The sequence below is a fragment of the Parambassis ranga genome, chromosome 2 (genome assembly GCF_900634625.1).
Source record: "Parambassis ranga chromosome 2, fParRan2.1, whole genome shotgun sequence".
NCBI lineage: Eukaryota > Metazoa > Chordata > Actinopteri > Ambassidae > Parambassis > Parambassis ranga.
Window position 1 is genome coordinate 19,219,624 of NC_041023.1, and position 16,831 is coordinate 19,236,454.

The following is a 16,831-nucleotide window of genomic DNA, read 5'->3' on the forward strand; positions in this document are numbered from 1 at the left end:
AGGAGAGAGTTCTCTTGTCCTTCAACCATCTTTGGTGTTTACGTCAGAGCACAAAGGCTCTACAATAGGATGTTTGAGCCCCTCGTGATATTGCTCGATGGTCCGATTGGACACTGACTTGCCAATAGAATATTGCAGCCGAGGTACGTCACACAGACATGCGGAAAAGATCCCCGAAAAGCCTAAAGCCACTTTTTTTTTCCTGGTTCAAAAAGCAGTTTATCCTTTGTAGCCCTGTCGAAAATAAACTCAGGACAAAGCTGTCGTAGTTTGATGGATGCTTACACACAGCTTTTGTACGTGACCCGGACACTGTCCCTGTGAACCCGGAAGTATGACATCGCTAGCCGCATTTGTGTTCAGACCTGAGCCAGATTTAAGCCAATCCGGCTAGATGAAATTAATCTGGATATATCCAGATTCATGCTGTTTAGACTCAGAAAAAAACAATCCGGACATATCCAAAAACGGCCCGAATCCCGCTCTAGCCGGATTGATTTCCCCAGTGTGAACGGAGTCTTGGCCTTCAGCGTTATTGATTGCTCCATGATGTGACTATCGTTTTCAATCCTCCTTTTCTGAAAAGCATGACAACAAATCTACACATTTGCAAAACATTCCTTTATTATAAATAAATCTCCTTTTTGTATAAAAACTGGCATGCTTCAACCATGGCATTTTACAGGTTCACAACCCAAGGCTACAACCCAGTTAGCCAAGACAGCGAGAGGAAACACACTCATCTCATTATGCAAGGGCGATCCATCAGACAACGGTGAGACAAGAATGAAAAAATCGTCACGACCACAAAAATACTTACAAGTAGAGAATAACAACAAACATGTTTGAGTCTCATAGATTTTTCTCTTACATTTCTCTTTTTAAATATCTTTTAAAATGTAATCTGTTAAATCTCTTTTTCAGCCCCACCTTTGCCCTTTTAGATATAATGTCTACACAGTTTCTGAGTGTTTTTTTTTATTTTCTTTTTTATGATTTTTTTTTATTGTTGTTTTTGTAGCTTTTAATACTCTGTCCACCACAGTGTCCTATGGTATGTCACTTTTTTCATGTTTCTTTTTTTTTTTTTCTTTTAAAACAGATAAGTTCATGGTAGAACCAATGAGCTGTGAGCAGCAGGAAAGCAGGCACACTGACTGGCTGTTTATGTGGTGTCCCACCTCTGTGGTTTGATGGGGAACAATACAAAATGTCTCATGCTTGGATTCCATTGGGCCCTCTTGTTCGTCCGTTCATCCGTCCATCCCAGCCAGTTATTCATTGGATGACAGCTCCTTCTTTCATGTGGCTCTGCCCAGAGACACGCCCCCCCCACTCCTCGGCCTCCTGTCCAATCCTTCCTCTGTGGTCCCTTCAGATGGCATGATTACTGTAGCTGACATATGTCGTCTTAGTTGATGAAGCTGCGGGAAAGGTGGTGGTAGAGGTGGGATGAGGGGAAATAAAACAACAAATGAAAGAGAAGAAAGGGGGAAACCGATGGAATGGAACGGACAGGGAAAAGAAATAAGAGTTGAGAAAAGAGTTTGTGACATGTGGCCACAGCATCCATAGTGTCCACCTGCTTTAGTCTAACCAGTCTTGGGTCTCTTCAAACATTGCAGACATTAAATCAGACTGTTCCTATAGTAATGGAGGGTGCAGGTTAAACACTGTTCCCACTGTTGTACGTCAATAATCAAATGTTACACTGACTTTATGAATAATTCATAAAACCATCATGTTATTTACAAAATGAGTTGGTTACTTCCAGCTGTTTGTCCTCTGGATGTATTAAACAGCATCATACAGCAGCAGGATCTATACGTGTGAGAGTGCAGTGCTTAATAATAAGTTTGTGGCCTTTATTAAAATTCAATTTAGACAAACTATCACACAAGGTCATACTTTAAAAATGCTCTTATGTCATATCTACCTCATGACACATGCTGCAGCTATATGTGTACTTTTCTCGAAATTCAACTTCTATCTATGTCCATTAAGACTGGAAACTTTGTGATTGGTCCATTTGGAAATGACCCATTTTCTGAAGTCATCATGTTCCATTTATTGCTAATATTACATGAGTCATCGAAGTTGCTTTAAAACAGTTCAGCATTCAATCACTCACACACAATCCCCACCCAGGATGAACAAAAGTGCATCATCATACACAAATAAGAGAGCTCAAACACATTGTAAAACATATTTTGCTTGCTGCTGTGTAAATTGTTTTATGTGAGTAGCATCTATTAGCATCAGTTTGAACATGATCTGTTCTCAGTTGCTTTAAATATACAAGGTACACTAAAATGGCAGCACTGAAACCTCACTACTGAAGAGTGTCGTTACACAGCAGTGCATGTATAGCTTAGAAATTGCAAAGAAGAGAAAAAGAGTTGCGGTGTTCTGGTCATAAAGCGCTGGCAGAAACACACAGAGCATAGTTTGCAATGTGGGTCTGAATCCTATTACAACACATTGATCACTACACACACACACACACACACACACACACACATTGTGATCATGTGAGGACGGATGAAAACACACGCAAATGCAAAAATCCATTAACATCAACAGACTGATGGAGACTTGTGCAAAACTATGTGACCACACACACACTGATATTCATGCAAGCATGCATGCACATTCACACACACACACTCCTGTCAGGGCTACTGCTGACATACAAGAAACCAGCTCAACATGACGAAATGCAGTGAAGCGGATGCAGCGTAACACGGCATGCTGCAGCGGTTTGCCATGCAAAAACAAAGGCAGGCGTGAAATTAATTTTCAAATGAAAGCAAAACAAAAAAATAATTGAAATGGTATATCAAGGCACAATGCACACATGGGAGAATGTTTTGTTTGTTTGCTTGTATGGTGCTTTCATAACACACAATTAATATAATATACACATTAGCCACAAGCTGGGTGGGCGTGAGTTATTTAAGTGCTTTCAAATAAGCTCACATGGACGGCTGGTAGACTGCATCATAAACACATTTTACACTCTACATGGGTAACAAATGTCATTTTTTTATCTTTTCTTAGTCGTTTTGTATGTGTTTACTATTGGTGATGCATTTTATAGAATTAATATGTCATCTTAAAGCAACACTTTGCCTGAGCAACACCACCCCCTGTGGTCACAAGTGGTAATCACAGCAAAATCTGAGCAGCGAAAGACACTGAAAGACAAACTTAAAACTTTTAATTAAAAGATCAGAACAATATGATCTATGACTAAAGCGTTTTATGGTAGTGTAGGGCTGCTTGCAGTTAGCAGTTAGAAGTTTCTAGCTGTGCTCATTACTGACATATCCGACATAATCAGACATGAAACGGACAGCCCATCAAAATAATTAGAGGTTAAATAGTTGGATAATGTTGCTTTAAAGAAGACACCTTTAAGAATGTTCTAAACCACAGACTACTTTAGTGTGAGATTTATATAGTTTATATGTATAGTTATAAAAGTTCGGTGTTCTCTTACTCACTGTTGGTCTCCATGCTCTCACATAGCTCAGTTTTAACCTCTCCATTTGGCCGGTCCCCTCCCTTCTGGGTCAGTTTTCCTGACATGGTGGCTGCTGTAACAATTGCCTGCACGATCAGATTTTCATAGTTACAAATGAAGCTGCAATATGATTTATTATCGACAATTGAGACGATGAGACCCACCTTGAAGCTGCGCTTTCGTTTGGGCACGTTCTGCTCGGGGTGGAAGAGGATGATGTAGACCTTGGGCATGTAGAGCATCCCCAGAGACACAGAGGCAGACAAGCTGAGAGAGATGGTCAGGGTGGTAGTTTGGATGTACATCTGAAAGAAGACAGTAAGAAACAGAGAGAGTGAGAAAGTCATTTATCACATTTCGAGTTGTCAGAGACGGTCTGTTTAATCGTCCAGCTATAGAATACGTCTGATGAACGAAGGAGGACAAAGACAGATGGGAAACACAGGAGTAATGGATGCTCTAACAAGGGTGAGATTAGCAGAAAATTTGTATGGTGACAGCTACAGTGACACACCGGCAGGTGGATCAAACAATATATGAAATGATGGCACCAATAACGTTGCTTAATTGCCCATGCACTGCATCTCCTTGTCTAAGAGTCTGAAATAATTCTTTGAGACAACACCAGATGAGTGCAGTTTAAGAACACAGTGACAGGAATTACACTAAAGTGACTTTCAGATGAGTTTTCCTGAGAGTTTGGAAGAAGCCTGGCCTGCATTAGGAAGTGAAAACTTTATTTTTCAGAAATTGTTGGTGAACTGCAGTCTGCCTATGGAAAAAAAAAACTGCATCTCTGTGCTGTCAGACTGGAAACTGTCCTCTACCATGAACAAGGTGCCAGGTACAGTCCAAAGGTGGACTAAGAGACAGATGTGGTGATGCGAACAGTTGCAATAGTCACATGATCCCCACTAAATTTCTATTTGACCACATCAATTCAGTCATATGGAGCACAGTTATAATAAGAGCACACCCAGATAAACACACACTGCAGTGCACTGAGCCTTCGGGTACTCTGAGTGTTTCAGAGGGTAGTTTGGAGGAGGACAGATGTAATGACAGGCTTCACACACACCCCTGACACAGCTGACAAGCGCAAGACACAGGGCTTATCATGCAAGCACTATATACATATAGAGAAAGGGAGAGATAGAGGACGGAGAGGTAAAGGGAGAGTAGTGTCAGTAGAGGGTGTCAGAGAGAAAGGAGAAAGGAGGGAACACACATGACACAAAAACTGATGCAGCAAGTGAGAGGAAGACTCATAGAGACACTGATCTGGTGAGAAAGAGAGAGTGACCAGTGAGAACCACAGTAAGCAACACTGTCAAGAAGTGTTCAGATGCAGTGAATGAGGCTGTATCAGTGACTGCAGCCTGACAAGAAGCAGAGAGGAAAACAGAGCAGAGGAGTCTGTAGGGGCTGCACAACCACTACAGACTCCTTTGTCATATCAGGATAGTATAGAGATTGATTTGTAGGAAGCCTGGACAGTGTGGAGGTGGTTTGAGAGGTGATTCCTATTCAGTTTGTCTGAAATCTCAAATCACATTGCAAAGTCATCTGGCTCACAATCCAGAGAGACACCAGTGCTGCTACAGGCAGAGCACTGTGGAGTACAACAAGTACACACTTTAATGTAGGTATATGTCTTTCCACTAGCTGGAATGACAGGTTTGACTTTTCTATGTGCATGTTCATGTCATAAATGCACCACAGTTAAGGTTAGACTGAGAGATTTTGTGGCCAAGAGAGGAAAGATGTTAGCTAACAGGAGTGCACTGGAAAAAAAAAGGTGAAAATTAGCACATCATGTCAATTATACGCCAATCACAGTGTAATGAAGGAGGAACTCTAATGGCATGACAATGGCCCTCATTCACAAACATATCTGTGCATTAACTCTAAGTGTAAATGCAAAAACATCCCTTTTAAGAACATGCAGAGCATATAAAACCATATTCATTAAAAAGAGATTTTACTAACATTTTTAAAATCTAAAGATTTACCAATAAAGTTGGTTGTAAAGTTCTTTTGTTTTTTGCCTTTTGGCGTCATCACTTCTGACAAACTGTAACATTTACACCTTCTCCTGTAACCGCTTCCTTCAGTCATGAATCAACTCTCGGCTAGTATGCTAATCACAAATTGCGAACACGCGCCTGCATGTAGAATGATTCTGATTCACACATATATGCAAGGTGGCAAATACAAAATTGGCCAGTGCACAGTGTCATGAATTCCACTGTGATTTTGATACAAACTTATTTTGTAAGTAAGAACATTTCCATGCACATATTAGTGAATGAGGCCCAATGTTAGTAAGATAACCTGGCTCTCTTTCCATTGATGTAGCAATATGCTTACAAATAGGATGGCCTGTGATCAAATTCTCAGCTACCCTAATTAGCTTAGAAGATATATTATTGTGGGCCGTATATTTATGTCTCTAAAATAGAAAAAAGGCAACAGGAAATGGACACTATAGGCTTCTCAATCAACAACTGCAGAACTGAGCTATCATGTTCTGACTTAATTTAACCTGCACAGAAATATGTTCATGTTCATTAAAGGAGGTGATGCCTTTTTTCTAAAAGGTGGGAAATTTCTCAACAGAACCTCTTGAGCCTGGCATCAAAAAGAGCCTATTATTATAAAAGAAATTCAACAAAGACAAAGGAAATTTAATTAACTAATACCTGAATGCAAATGCCCACTCTTTTGACTATCAGCTAACCAGCAAAATGTTTTTTTCCCACAGGACAAAATGTCCACACACACCAAAAATATCCTCAGTCTGAAGGTCCATATTGCTGCAGACACACCTGCCTGAAGGTGGAAGTTAACACTGACAGTAGCCGAAGGGAAAGGGGAGTGCGCTGCCAAAAAACTGGAGGCAAAAAGATGCATCTACGCACAAACATGGACTCAATGCACACGCAACAAACAAACCAGAGTTCACATAAAGGCTATGTAATCCATAACTTAATATTTAAAACACACACAGAGCTATTCTTTACTACTGCATGACCTTCCTATCATAACATCACAGAGTGTGTTAGCCAGGGGTAAAAGAGCTCTGCCTGCAGCTGCCCTACAGGCTCCACACACACATAAAGCTATAAGCAGGAATGGATTTTATATGTGAGACGGATCGTCAATTAAACACAAGGAAACAGATCATAAGAGAAATGTGAAAGAATTTGTACTTTCCCATATTGTTCTTTTTCATCTTTGCTGCCGACAAGTTGCATTTAATTGAATCGTAGTGACAAAAGGATCAGTGATTTACTATATCAGAGAGGAACAGATGGAGACGGAAAAACATGTTTTCACTGGGATAGAGGGGAATGAAACTGAGATCAAGAAAAAACATGATAGGAAAAGCGAAATGAATAAAAGTAGAAATGAAAAAAACCACCTCCCTTTAGCTGTGAACTCGCTCTTATCAAAACAGCAGTACGTCTGCTGATAGTCGCTTCCATTACATCTAGCCTTTGGTCCAAAGTTCAGACTTCCTAAATGTTTTTTTTAATACAGAGAATGGCTCACAAAGCTGCACAAAGCTGCACAAAGCTGCACAAAGCTCCACGTACTATTACTACTAGCTGTTGAAAAAGATTCTCAGTCATCCAGGTCATCATACGTAGAGACGATTGAAGCAAGGCATCTGGACTTGTAGAGTTTTCTTGAAGATGTTTCACTGCTCATCCAAGCAGCTTCATCAGTTCTGTTTAACTGTTTTAGTGCTATTGTTTGTAAGTTTTACCCAGACCCACCCACTGAGGTCTGCAACCACATATAAACCATGTTGCCCCACCAAACAGTTAGAACTGATGAAGCTGCTTGGATGAGCAGCGAAACGTCTTCAAGAAAACTCTACAAGTCTACAAGGTGTGGTTAATGTGTGCTTAAAGGAAAAGAAGCAAAGGAAATTTTGTTGCTCTTGCTTTAAAGGAAGCAGTGCTTCGGCTAAATTGAGTAATGTTGGCCAAGCTGATTACTCGGGAGTGTTTTTACTGACGTCCCATGACTCATTTTGTTTTGTGTTCACGACTAAACTGCTCGTCCAGGATTTTCTTTTAGTGGACAGCTTGTTATTTTTCAATTAGCTCTTAAAGGATAGCCCATTGTTATTCCACCCAGGCTTTATTACAGTGTTGATCGCCATCATTTATAACCCCTGTAAGAGCAGAACAGCACTATTATTTTTCTTAGCCACCTTGTTTCATCTTGGACAAACCATAAGATTAAAAACTTTTACCATCGAGGATAAGCTTCACTTGTACAGTATGTTTCTGATCCTGAATATCTGTGTAAGGATGTAATTTATGGGGCACATGGCTGATTAAGAGTTGGACCGCACATTAATGCATGCGGAGAGGAGAGCTGCAGACACATATGATAGCTGAAGCATGACAGCTACTGTAAAGGGCCCTTCTGAGTTGGCCTGGCTGTGCTGTAAATGATGCTTTAATAGATTGTACTATAAAGACGACATCAGAAGCAAATGAACCAAATAAGGCCCATCTTCTGCACTGCACTGTACTCTTCTGTCTGGTAGTCAGTCTGATACTTACAGTTACATTACAGCAGATTAGGACTTGTAGCATGTCAGCAGAAGATTTCTTCCAACGTTGTGAGGTATAGTGAATAAAGGTGTGAACAGCTGCCTCTTGTTTTTGTCACATGTGCATCACACTTCACACCTCACAGGATTCTGACTTCACTGGGCATTGGATTGTTTGCCATTCGGCCTCTGTACACCACTATGTTGCATTTAAAAGTGAGTCAGCTGCATTACCTCACATGTAGTGCCCTACTTTTAATATATATTTTAAAATCTGCTTTATTTAAAGACTCAGTCTAAATGTATGTAAGTTGCACATGTGCAGGCATGGAGAAGCAAAAATGTTAACCATGAGTTCTGACAGCAGAAAGACACACAAAAAAGTCTCTGATTCTTATGTCTCTGTGAATACTGCAGCTCCTTTCATACCACACAGCAAGAGGAGGGCGGTGAAATCAAAGAGCCAGAAAAGAGCAGAAGAAACACGAGAAGAGATGCAGAAAAAGATGGTGTAAATATGAAAGAAATGAAGTGGAAGAGAGACGAAACAAAAACAAAAAAGAAGAATCACAGGCTCACAGGAGACTGAAGAGTGATAAAGAGAAGAAGCAGCACAGAGGGACAGTGACTGAACTGAGGAATAAAGCCCTGCATCAGTCGCCACCATGGGCAAACAGCATGTTTGTGATCAGGGGTTCCCCCTCATTGTAAGACTTAGGAACAGAGCCTGTTGGCAAAGAAACCTTGCTATGATAAAAGTTAAAGTTTTTCACATGTTTAGTACAAAAAGAGGAAGAGAACAGAAAAAAATCTAAGACAACGTGCATGATCATAAGAAAGTGAAGATGTTTCTCAGTGGAAGAACATCTGCCCTTCCTCTGGACGCTGCTTAACATTTTACCCAGAGCTGAACTTGAGTTTAACTCTCTGCTGTTACAGAGTTACTGACATCTCTTCCCTGACATCACTCACACGCGCTCTTCTCATCTCAGAGCTCTCATTTGAAATAAACGACTGCTGGCGACTTGGTTATTTGTCTTGAGTCAGCGAATGGTAAGAAAGACAGATGGGCGAGAGGAGGGAAAAAAAGAAGGGTAAGAAAGCATTGTTCAAGACATCTTCCATTTCCAAAGACTTTCTCTCTTCTCATCAGTGTCTTTGCCATTCCCTGCCCACACAATCTCTAATGATGGCTGGCACTCTGCACTCCAAGCTCCCTGACATCTCTCTGTCCTCTTTCTATCCTCACCATGTTTTTCTTCTCTTTATTATCTTTGTCTTTTAGGCCTTCATCCCGTGTTTCTGCAGACTGTCTCCCTGTCATCTGTCTTTCTCTTTCCCATCTCAGCTCTGCATCATTTAACAAGTCCCGTCTGTGCGTGTCGATAATGAGTTCAGGCGTCCTTGACAGGTGCCTGTCTTGACCAAATATTTTGGTAAGCAGGGTGACTTTTTAAATTGCTTGAAGGTCCTGAACTATCTTCATAAAAACATTTAGGATCTAACCCCCTTGGGCGTGTGAGTCTGCCTCTCTCTGTGTGCCTAATTGACACCTCCTGTTTCCCTCCACCTGCACCATGGGACCACTCATCATTTTAATCACCTGATCCACAGGAGGGTGAAGAGATTTTATGTCTGTTTATTTATTTAAATTGTGTGAAAGACCGTTTGCATTCTGATTTGTCTCAGTAAACCAGCCAGATAAAGCAACCAAGCTGTAGCCTATGCTGAGGTGTTTTGTGCTGAATACCTAAAGCTCAACTGCACCAGTTTTGTACAGAAAAAAAGATTCAGTTCAAAAGCCAGTTCAGAAATACAGTAGCTGGACACCTGAGATGTGGGTTGCCTGGTTTTCATAAGAGAAACAACAAAATGGTAAAGTGCCCGGGGGATGCACTTCAAATGTGGGAGAAAGACAGGAAAAAGGAGAGTGTTGGCCTTCATGCTGCTTTGTCTACCAGTGTTGCTCACATGCTGTAAGCCCAGATTCTCTAAGTATAAGTGACATTACTGGCATATAAAAAATCCATTACATTCTCTCGTCACACAAAAAACGTTTTGTTGATAATACATCTGCCAGAGATGACACATATTACGGTTATGTTGGAAGGCTAGAATGGAACAAATGGGTGAATGACAGACATCCTCTGATCATAAAAGAGAGGTTGGGGACAACTGTGATACAGCATGGCTGACCTTCAATCTAGAGTCTGGAGTTTGTTTTATGTTGACAACAAGAGCTGTTTTGCTTTCACTTGTAGGTTGGGTTAGCCATTAAAAACTACTGGGTATGGTAAGGCACTATAATTCAGTGTGAGGTTTGCCCTTAAACACACATGCATTTTTAACTTTAAACACATTTTTCAAAGGAAAACCACCACCTTCCGTAGTCACAAATTTTAGGTACCATGGTGACGATTCTCACCCCCATAATCACCTAGAGATGCAGCCTGAGAAACATGCACACAGGCCTGTTTTCAGGAACAGAAATACGGGCTGCAACAAGGTTAGCACAGACACCCAGACCTCCCCGTCTTCAGCAACCTTCCCTAGCTTTTGCCCACCCCACAAGTCCAGCTAGGTGATGTAATCCTCTATAAATTCCTGGGTTGCCCTTGTGGTATCTGCAAAGATGCCTGGTACACCTCTAAAGGGAGGGGCCCATGGGGGTATCTTCACCAGATGCCTGATCTCTGAATTTCTCACTCAATCTACCCAACTGTTCTCACCCAAGGGGCACGAATTGTAGTTTAAATGAGCTTTTACTCCACTGACAGCGTACAAAAAAATACACACCAAAAAAAAAATGTCTGGCAGAATCTTTAATGTTGACCCATTCACAAAAACATGTTTTTCCAACATAATGTCTGACCTAAATACCCTTTTTAACATTAATCAAGCTGCAGATAGAAATGACTCGAAAATATCCAACAAAAGTACCAGTGACAGAAGAAGCACTCAGAGATCTCTCTAGGCATTACTATTGTGTAGAGGACAGGTTTATTGTTTCATAATGTTTTCTTTTTCTTGAATATATCAAAATACCACTGTACAGCAGTTATTCAATATAATGCAGAAAAAGTATAGAATAACTTTTGACTGCAAGCTAACTAGTTTCAGTGTAGAACACGTCCTGTCAAAATGCTTTTCATACAGAGTTTGTTATAATCTCTGCTTCTGCACACGCCCATGACACATATTTCTAACATTGTTCTGTGATGACTGAAGCCGCCGTCACACAAATATTTTACGTTTGCGTCTCTCCAGCTTAATTGGACCCATGCTTACTCGTGGTCCACAAGTGCCTCATTACCTTCGACAAAACAGCTCTTAGAGACGTTTCTTTCTCCGTCTAATCCATACTGGACCAGAGTCTGTGTGTGTGTGTGTGTCATGAAAGAGTGCAGAGGGTATTTCAAGAAATAATGTTACAGCTGTATTTGCTCTGCCACAGCTTGTTAGTGTAGCTCTTATCGACTTGCACATCTGTGTGCGGTTCAGCCGATAGCCTCGAGTCAAAGAAGCTCTGAGTTATGCGTAAAAGTTTTATTGTAATGCATGCAGCGAGGATGGCCCTGCTGTCAATAGCAATGCTCTCTCTTTCTCTCTCGTCTAAATGATGTGACTGTGGTCATGCCGAGCACAACTACAGCCAATTAAAATACCCAGCGAGGATTTATGGGGGGGCACCATCAGCCTGCAGGCTGCTGTCCGGGCTGTAGGAAAGAAACGTGTCACACCTTGAGCAGGTGAGATGGAAGTAACTGCACCTCTGCTCCTCTGTCAGGGGCAAATATTCCTGATGAAGGCAAACTGTGCTGGAAATGATACTAAGCATATTCCTACATTAAATGAGTTGCACAGTCCCAACCATCTTTTGTAATTCTAATGAAATGAATAAAAGATAATGAAATCAAGGTCTTTATATTTGGTGACTTTATTTAAAGGAGCTTATCAGTGGTCGGCACTTCTTTTAATTTACTTTCTATTCAGTACAGTCCACTACCTCTGCTAATAAACACTGTTTTGACATCAAACCTGTGATGGAAACATCACTGTTCCCCTTTGCCTTACAGAGTCACCAAGATGTAAAGTGTTGCCTTGATGTTTCTGAGCTGTTTCATTATAGCGTGCTAATGACTGTTAATTCTGGAATATAATGCTGAGGCAGTGATACTCGGGAGCAGCCCTGGTGGCTATCTAATGCTGATTTCACACAAAATTCCATCTCAATGGTTGAATATATGTACACACTCCATGGGTCAAATAATGTTCCAGTATTTGCCAATATTTATTGGCACCAGCTAACATTCGTGACATTGAAAAACATACCAACACATCAGTAGACAGTAGTAGATAAGTTGTAGAAATAGAGTGCATGCCTTGCAATGAAACTTAGAAATATATCTGACATGTGGCTTGTCACTACGGTTACTGCTGAAGATATTGGCCTTTTATTCCTAGAGGTTTATATTTACCCACACAGAGCTTTGTTTCCATTTGTTTAGCCAACACATACTCATGGAAAAAAATGCAACATGTGGTCAATTATCTATCTGTCAGATACAACACATGGTTTTGTTTGTGTTAATAAAACATATGACATAACATTTACATAAACAGAGCATATAATCGTATTGCTCAGCGTCATCTGATCATGGTAACAATGCACTGCAAAAGTCTAAGGATGGAGGGAGCAATGTGGCAGGGACACCGTGTTATGTTGTCCTAATGAAGAAGGTGGCTAAATATGGGATAATTTCATTGGTCAAAACTTACTAGCCGGAACTTGCTCTAAATACCATTAAGAATACCTACAAAACACTTAGACATATAGGTGAGATGAAGTAGGTGAAATAGGTGAAATAAAGCTTAGTTTAAAACACTTAAACACTGATAAGATTAGAAAATAGTCTCAATTCTACCTGTGACATAAACAGTCCTCTTAATAAAATAAAATGGCACTGCCACTCGACTCTTTATTGACCAGGTTTTGAATCCCTGATTCAGACTTTAGTCAGAGAGAGCTTCTGAAATTCCAAAGCCAAGCCTTCCTCTTCACTGCCAGCAACATGGGTGCCAGTTTTCATGCATCTACACAGACAGCTTATAAGAGGCAACAAACTTTTGAATTTCCCTTGGGACCTGCGACACAGCAGTAATTAAAATTGGGGAATCTACAATGGATTCATTTATCTATTTTGCAATGTTTTAATTTTGCCTAAATTATCATCCTCGTGTTTAATTAATACTGCATGATTTATTCAAAATATTCATTAAAGATACTCTGTTACGTCAACAGACTGTAACAATAGAATTTGGAAATGTAAATAGACTTTGGAAAAAAAGAGCTGCCAGCACAACAAGGACTGTTTTTTAATCTATCTTTTGATTTTTTGCTTTGTCAGGCTATTTGTCTCCAAAGTCAGACATTTGTAGGAATTAAAAAAATAACAATGGAGGTTCAAAGAGAACAAACAACAGCACTATGAAATGGTGATGACTTCAGCTCTGGACCTTGAAAGAGAATTTAGCAGTGAAGTTGGGATGTATAAGGTTCTTTGCCTGTCTCTGTGTTTCCCCAAAGGATCGTGTCGCTGAACGGGTTTGTGAATGTGTGTGTGTGTGTGTGTGTGACTGCGAGCATCTCTGTGTGAGGTCCCCCTTGGGTGCCCCTCCCCTTCCACACTCCCTATCCTTCAACATCTCTCGCTGTTTGATGTCAGGATCTGACACTTGCTGTCTGTCTTTCTCCATTCTCAGCGAAACAACCAGATTCCACCAGAACCCCACGAGAAAAGACTGCAAAACCTCTTCCTTCAAAAAATAAATGAAAGATTTTATGTTTTCCTTTTTCTTGCCCACACACCCTGCTGAAGATAATCACCCTGAGGATTGGTGAATTCTGTCAGAGTGAAGACGACATGACGTCTGAATTCAGCAGAGGAAATTAAAAAAAAATGTTCAGAGGTGATGTGTCCTCTCTATGTGTTGTGTTGATCTCTGTGCTTTGCTGCTGCAGGTATTGCATGTGTGAATATTAGAATGTTTACAGGTAATGTTGTTCTGTTTAAAGTTTACACTTGTTATAATTTGAATATTCTCTCATGACTATACAATGGGATATTTTCACATGACATCAAACAACTCTGCAGAAAAACTCACTGCTGTGCATGCACTGGAAAACCTAAACACCTGCTGACTCTAAAGAGAAGCTGAATAAAAGATGTCCCAGGCAACAAACAAAAGGCAAATGTGCATGAAGAACAAACCCGGTTTTAAGAACGGAGTTCTGTGATTCAGTGGCTCCAATGAACACAGGGTAAAGAATAGAATATTCGCAACCACACAAACTACCCCACAATACTTCAAACTGCCCGGAACGCATTGCCGCAGACTATAAATACTTCATCCATCCCCAAATTTGGAAATTTCGCAAAGGAAACAGCTAATCCGAGCCTTGAACCCAGGACCTCTCGCACCCAAAGAGATGATCATACCCCTAGACAACAAGCCAGAGAGTCATTGATAGGCCCAACACATATCAGAGTACTGATCGGGAGATAACGTCTGATTTCGATCGAGTGTGAAACCACATAATTAGGCCTGATATCCAATCACGTGATCGGATCTGGACATCCCTACTCGTATTCTTTTTTCTGTACTAGAGCTCAAAAATCTTAACCAAAGGCAGTGTGATTAACACTTCAAAGATCTGACTCTGGAACATTCCACATTTTATAAGGAATGTCATATTTATACTTCATGCAAATGAGTCAGTGGGTCATGCTTAATTGGCACAGAATCCAGGCACATTTATTAGCCCCTCCCCCCTTTTCTTGATAAAAACTCCCATATTTTGGCACTAAACTGTTGCAGCTTCTTCATGCATGACACATGTGGGGTTGTAATTACTGAGCTTTTTAGCTTAATGCTACCACACACTTAATAAAATAATCCATCTGCACTCAAGTACAGCACCCACTTTGTGTTTAAGCATGCCTGACATATAGTATTTAAATGCTTCCGTAGACTTTTATAATACCACAAACAGGGTAATTTTCATTCACTTACTGTAAACTCATTCTATTTACAGGCACTGCTTAGTTAATTAAATACTGATTGAAGGCTGATTTTATTGTTTACATCTCAAGTTTGCTGATCATTTCATTCAAAGTTTTATTTAACTTGAGAAATGGATGCTAAGATGTTGCTCATTGACAGAACTTAAAGGCTTATTAGCATAAGAGGCTTTTTTAAGACTTCAATTTCGATGTGAAATGCACTTAAATGAATTTAGAGAAATTGACTATTTAACCAATTAAATATTTTTTTAATTGAAATACTGAGGATTTTTATTCATCCTGGCTCCAGTTTCAGGTTCATGTGCTGTATTATGTTAGACATCCAGAGACGGATATAAGCTGCTGGTACTGACGTTTAAATTTCTTCTGTTTTAGCCTTTCACTAATGTTCTCTTTGTATATCTGTATGAATTTGACACTCTTTTATCTTTGATGTACATTTTCATATTTTCTCTAATATTAGCACACATCTTTTGTTACATGTTTCAAGGTTGTGTCATACCGCGCCTGGATTTTGAGTCTATCGGCTATAATGTTTCTCTTGCACCACACGCCCACACTCTGACTCATTTTTTCTTTGCTGCATTTTGCCTTGTTCACTCATATGCTGCATGCAATATGCCACCTTTTTCTAACCCTGTAGCTGCCTGTCCTTTCTCCTCTCCCTTTCCTTTTCTTTTGCAGTGTTGTTCACACCCTCTCAGCCCCTCCATCCCTCTTCTACCTGCTCTCTCAAAGCCTCTTCTGATTACTGTAGATTGATTACCGACGGTTACTCCTGGTAAGGATCTGGGCAGTCAGTGGTTCTCCACCGGGACCACACTCATAGCCATAAATCTGTCTTTGGATGTTGAGCTGCGACACTGCGTGTATATGTGTGTGTGTGTGTGATGTGAACCTCGAAGATGGATTTGCAAGAGAGGGAGATAGATTGTGTGTGTTTCTTTCAGTATGCTCCTGAGAATCAAACACAATCACCAGGTCAGAACAGAAATGAAGAATGTTACTCAAAGTGAGGCCATTTGCAATTTTTCACCTCTTAAAGAGGGGAATTTTTAGGTTAGGACTCATGGGTGTTCTTTCGGCCTGAGGTTCGGAATTGTGTTTGTGTGTTTTAAAGAAGGAGTTGGAGGGTGTATCCCAGAGACAGGGTAAGTGGGTGGCCTTAAGAGACGCAAAGTGGTTATAGTGGCTGCAAAGACAGCTGAAATAAGCCCTCTGCAGGTGGGTTGGGCACACTCTCCAACTTGTACACCTGCTGTTCTGTATTGAGAGGAGCTGGCAGCAGGGATCAGGGCAACTCCTCTTAGAAATCTAACACGTATGAGCAGCTGGACCAAACCTCTGAGGTCAATTTATGATTGGCTTGAGGAGTTGTAGCTCTCCTAATGGATCCCCATGTGCAGGATCTTCAGGGGCTCTTACCTAAGAGTGCATTGGGATCCTGCAGAAGGAAGTTAGTACAGACGGGGAGTGCTTGGGATCCCTTGGGATGTGCACCTGGCTGGTCTGTTGTTGCCAAAATATACTGCTTTAAAGTCAACTCAGAGTCAGGAAGTGTGTGTAGGAGTCCAGGTCAATTTCCTTTGCACATTTGGCTTTAAAGACAAACTGTACAGATGCAGGTAACAACTGACCTCCTCACTC

General features: G+C 40.7%; 1 protein-coding gene across 1 annotated transcript in view; it reads right to left on the reverse strand.

The window, feature by feature from the left end:
* Positions 1-1,301: 1,301 nt before the first annotated feature.
* The window catches only part of grm8a (glutamate receptor, metabotropic 8a), a 111,079-nt gene continuing 95,549 nt past the window's right edge, over positions 1,302-16,831 (reverse strand). The window contains exons 10-12 of the mRNA XM_028400866.1: positions 3,691-3,831; positions 3,503-3,612; positions 1,302-1,424 (exon numbers count right to left, since the gene is read on the reverse strand). Coding sequence (XP_028256667.1) covers positions 1,412-1,424; positions 3,503-3,612; positions 3,691-3,831 — 264 coding nt within the window. The 3' untranslated portion in view covers positions 1,302-1,411. The remainder of the gene's footprint in view (positions 1,425-3,502; positions 3,613-3,690; positions 3,832-16,831) is intronic.